The sequence below is a fragment of the Helicoverpa zea genome, chromosome 6 (assembly GCF_022581195.2).
Source record: "Helicoverpa zea isolate HzStark_Cry1AcR chromosome 6, ilHelZeax1.1, whole genome shotgun sequence".
In the NCBI taxonomy this organism is placed as follows: domain Eukaryota; kingdom Metazoa; phylum Arthropoda; class Insecta; order Lepidoptera; family Noctuidae; genus Helicoverpa; species Helicoverpa zea.
In genome coordinates, this window is record NC_061457.1 from 9311850 (window position 1) to 9316716 (window position 4867).

A 4867-nucleotide genomic window follows, 5' to 3' on the forward strand; every position below is an offset into this window, starting at 1 on the left:
TAATTTGTCTGCATCGTGTCTCTGCAGCAAGGAAACCTCATAATTCAAACTGAGCAAAATAAATATTGTACCTACCAAAGTAAACCTATAAAGGCAAGGCCTAAGACGAAAATACGTCACACAAAGGAAAGCTATTACTTTCCATAGATATGTAAAGTGAAGCAGTTCCCGATATGCGCATATAGCGGAGGTGATCACGGAGCCAGGCGACGGTCTGACGGCTGTCGACGAGCTGGCGCAGACAACTTGCGTAATTGACTTGTCTTGCCGGCCACCTCACTTCGTTACTCAACTGCCACTGCTGGAGATGCATTAAACGAACATAATAGAAGTACCTACCGAACTAGCAACGTAATCTTTTACCACTGAATAAGTTTCGTTTTGATGCATTTAATGCCGAAATAAATATTGTTTGCTAATTATTTTCTTCACGCTCAATCCTTCTCTGTGTGAGAGACATAAAAAGGCTGATGATGATGATGATGAATTCTATTATATTTCTTTCTTTGTCTTCTTCTTAAAGTGCATCTGCGACTAGCGAGGGTTGGCAGTCAGCTCCGCGCATTTCTTGTGATCAACAAAACAGTTTAAGCGCATTTGAATTCCTATACTTTCTCTGCCTTCCTAGAGCTACCGACAATATTGTGCCAGATATTTCAATGTATGTTTGATAATTACCAGTTGCTGGGGCACTGAGGTGTACACCTGGAGTTCACGATTATTAATCACCGCTGTAAAGCGTTTCATTTTTTTCTCTTAATCCCTGTAAAAACAGAGTATTTAAATGTCAAGGGTACCTATCTTATGTTTTCGCTTTTTATGAAAACATTTTGTAGTGACTTATTATTATACCATATTATTTTTAAAAAGAGTAACCATGGAGTTTCATGCCCGTTCTTCTCCATAGGAACTAGAATCAAACTTAGTTATATTTTTGACGTCCATAAGTGCTTGTAAAGGCCTAAATGAAATAAATGATTTTACTTTGACTTATTTTATTTATTTTATATTCCGTCTATATACGTATACAGTTGTCGTAAAAGAAAGCTGTTAAAACCGCATTTTTTCATAACATTATTGTTAAGTGCTGAAAATGTTCAGTTGCAAAATTTATTATTATTTTAGCGATGCGACATTCGTGGTCATTAATCATTGGCAATTAATCATTGCAGAGAACTTTAGGAATACGCAATTAGTGAAGCGCTCTTGTAATTAAGTGTGTATTTTCTCACTGTCCTAATTACCCAGCGTTTCAAATTGAGGATCAAAACAATATGTTTATCATTGAAGTATTTTTCTGTCACTGAAACTGTCAGGGAAGTATATTTCGCTAGTTCGTTATCTCCCAACAATTTCGTTTCCTGTGTATTGCGGTATCGCGAGACATTATCAAAACACACGGCTTGGTGCTGAGTCATAGTTTATTCCCGTTATAATCATGTTTTATTTGATCATCCTCAACATATGATTTTACCCTGTTTACTCTGATTTTGCTTTGAAAATATTGCCTTTGTATCGTTTTTTGGTCGGAAAACTGTGTAAAATTAACATAGTTACCTTTATTGAGTTGCACCGCAAAGTCTGTAAAACAAAAAAATTGCAAAATGTACGATCAAAACCCATATACATTTTGGTACGTTTTAAGACAAATCAAAAATATATTATCTATGTAAAGTCATTTACAGGTAAGTAGGTACTTATGTTAGTTAAAATTAACATGCTTTAAGATAGAAGTGAAAAAACAAAATGAAAGTATAACTATGGATAGGTAATGAAATGAACCAAAAAAACAGTAGGTATTTTGAAAACAACAATAACAATTTATATATAATGCACATTTTTATTGCAATCGCCAGGATGTCCGATAGTTTTATCTAAACCACAATAAGCTAGATTTTTAAAAAACATTCAATAATTTAGTCAGTTCAAACACCAGTGTGGTCGATGTTACTCGTTTTTGAAAACTTTAAAATGTTAAGGCTTTCCGTTACTCAATTATTTATTATTGGAGCATTTTTTATAGTCGCAGTGCAATCCAGAATATGTAGTAAAGAAGTAATGTAAGTAGTCTTGTTATTCTGATATCAATTGAGAGAAGAGAAAATTTTCTTTAACATTTTTGTATCAGCCGCAAGAATCGATAGACCACAGATGGGTGACCAGCACTTAACAGCAATTGATGAGACTGGAAGCCCATCCAAGCATACGAAGTCGTAGTCCCAGCAATTTCAATCACTATGCATTGAATGTTACAACAACTTCCTCCACAGTTTGGAACCTTCTAATCTTTGTTTTTCCAGTAAAACGCGCCCGGTGGTTGAACCTGTTAGTATATTGTCAAATGGCCGACACTCTATGGACGAGGATGAAGTGACTCCAAAACCATTATCTAAATCGAGGAGGAGGTATGAAAACGTATGTAAAAAAACTTTAATCGATTAGATGTTTAGAACTTTGCTTTCACGAAACCCTGAAACTTAGCGTGGCAATTATACTTATTGCCAATGCCTACAAATTCTTATCGATAAGTCATAATTTAAATCGCAGTAACAAATGATTGTCTGTTTCAGGTAACCGTCACGATCACATATTGTTGTAGAGAAGAAGATGACACAGAAATCAGGTACGCAAATACTAACAAAAATGCATGTAAGATAACAATAAAACTTTGATTAAGTAAAACTATATCGCAGATGTCGCCTCTTTCAATAGTTAATTCATCAGTTCTGCTCAATCCAAGCCTACGATGTTGGCAAGAAACGATTCGTTTGCTCATGGTAATAACATTTTAGACTTTTTCAACATCTATCTACTAATTAGTATCTAGTACTAGATTTTCCAATGGTTTCACCGTGTTCCGATGAATTATAGACTGGAATAATAGCCTATAACCGTCTCCAGCAACATTTCACCTCATCTCAATTATCATTTACTCGTTTAATCTAATTTCCATATCTGTTAATTTTTCAGTTTAAAAGAATGCATAAAAGACTGCAAAGCAAATTGTATGCTTGGCAAGTGCAAGAAAGGAAGTTGTGTATGTAGCTACGGGTTCAAATTAGTCAACAAAAACTGTGTCTCATTCTGTGACCTCTGTATAGAATCAAATGGGACGTGTGAGGGTTTAATATTATGCCGGTGTAAGTCTGGAAGCTATGTGGACCAACCATGTCCATTTCCTGATGAATATCCTAAAACAACTACGGAAAATTTTGGAGATTTCAGAGACACTGATGAAGATGTAGCCTTTATGAGGTATTTGTGGGCGAAATTAAATAACGATTCTATACCATCAGGATCTGAGATTGTTCTGGACGATTATGATCGCTTTGGAGGTTCGAACCACACGAATAATTCAACGGAACCTTCAACGACTATTGTGCCTATGAATACGACGATAGCTCAAAGTAATAATGAAACAACAGAAAGAACAACTACATCATCTCTAAATATTACACGAGATACAAGTGAGCAGTCTACTGCCGCCAAAGATGTTGCGCCTATTTCAACCGAAAACGCTGTCACAGGTCAAAGTAACTCTACCGACTTAAAGCAGGGTTCAGCAACATTCAAGTGCGTATAAAAATGTTCAAGCAAGGATTGAACAATTATTTATATATTAGTTTTATAACTGATTAGATGCTGATAAGACTAGTTTTAACCTTAACAAAAATAAAATGGTTACTACTTATTGTGATCACGAGAATTTGGGATAAGAAAAAATACATATTGCAATGATGAATGAATGATGTTTTTATTTTCAGGTTTCAGCAAAATGGCGTGTCTATATTAATTGCAATAATATTCGGTAATCACACGTGCGGAAATCAAAATAGTTTGTTGGTAAATGCTCCAAGCAGTAATTAACTATTAGATATAGAAATAAAAGGTTGGTATGTTCTTTGTTTAACAAATTGTACGCTCTATCATGTCATACGTAGGAACTGTGATTGTTCTAGCTAGAGTAATTTTCCTAGAACAAACGTTTAGTTTTAAATCAGTTTATATTTTTTAATTCTGTATTTTTATATTTTCGGGTAATTTCCTTGGAATTTTGGAGCCTTTGAGAGGATTTTTTATTTTGTGTATGGTATACCTACATATGTATTTTAAAACATTTTTTTAAAATAAATGTTACATTATTATCCATTCAACATTAATTCCATAACCTTAACGAGACTTGCAATCCTTAATGAAAACGTATAAGATTAAAATTAATCTATATGTTCACATCAGAATCCTACTACTGATATTATAAAAGGAAGCCTGTATGGATGTCTTTTCCCTTTCACACAGAATATCACACTTGGCAGTAATTAAGCTATACATCAGAATAACATACAATAGGAAAGACAGCAGATTGAAACATTTTTTAAAGTGATCCAGTAATTTCTGAAATTTATTTTTATATATTTCTATTTCATCTAGATAAAAAAAGTCGTGTTAGTTACTCATTTTATAACTCAAGAATGTCTGAACCATTTAAGCTAAAAATATATAGAAGAGAAGATAGCTTAGCCACGGGAAAAGGACATAGGGTAGTTTTTGTTACCATCCGGGATGCGGGAGAAACCGCGGGCTGAAGCTAGTAATTTATAGAGGTAGATACCTAGACAATAGTTTTTTTTACTTTTAAACAAAAGCCGCAAGCAGGGCGGCGCGCTTGTCGTGGCCACACACCGTTTCGAGCTGCGACAAGTACATGTCGCGGACGCGTCGATAGACACCTGCGTATTTGAAATTGTTTGTGCAACGGTTCATTTAAATAATAGATTTTTGTTTTTGTGTTGTGTAGTTTATATACCACCTGGGAGTTCTGAAAATTACTATATGATTTTGTTTAGGTTAATAGAAAATATGTGTGATA

General features: G+C 34.4%; 1 protein-coding gene across 1 annotated transcript; it reads left to right on the forward strand.

Moving 5' to 3' along the window:
* The first annotated feature begins 1927 nt into the window (after nt 1-1927).
* LOC124631170 lies at nt 1928-4145 on the forward strand. Its single transcript, XM_047165391.1, has 6 exons — nt 1928-2060; nt 2301-2415; nt 2571-2623; nt 2971-3573; nt 3765-3889; nt 4038-4145. The coding sequence occupies exons 1-5, from the start codon at nt 1945-1947 to the stop codon at nt 3865-3867; spliced, it is 990 nt and encodes a 329-aa protein (XP_047021347.1). The 5' UTR covers nt 1928-1944; the 3' UTR covers nt 3868-3889; nt 4038-4145.
* Nucleotides 4146-4867: the final 722 nt, after the last annotated feature.

Bases quoted from the DNA above. Each gene is read 5' to 3' on its own strand.
- LOC124631170 (XM_047165391.1), top strand. From the start codon at position 1,945: ATGTTACTCGTTTTTGAAAACTTTAAAATGTTAAGGCTTTCCGTTACT. The intron at 2,061-2,300 runs GTAAGTAGTCTT...TTGTTTTTCCAG, and splicing joins ATATGTAGTAAAGAAGTAAT to TAAAACGCGCCCGGTGGTTG. The intron at 2,416-2,570 runs GTATGTAAAAAA...TGTCTGTTTCAG, and splicing joins CGAGGAGGAGGTATGAAAAC to GTAACCGTCACGATCACATA.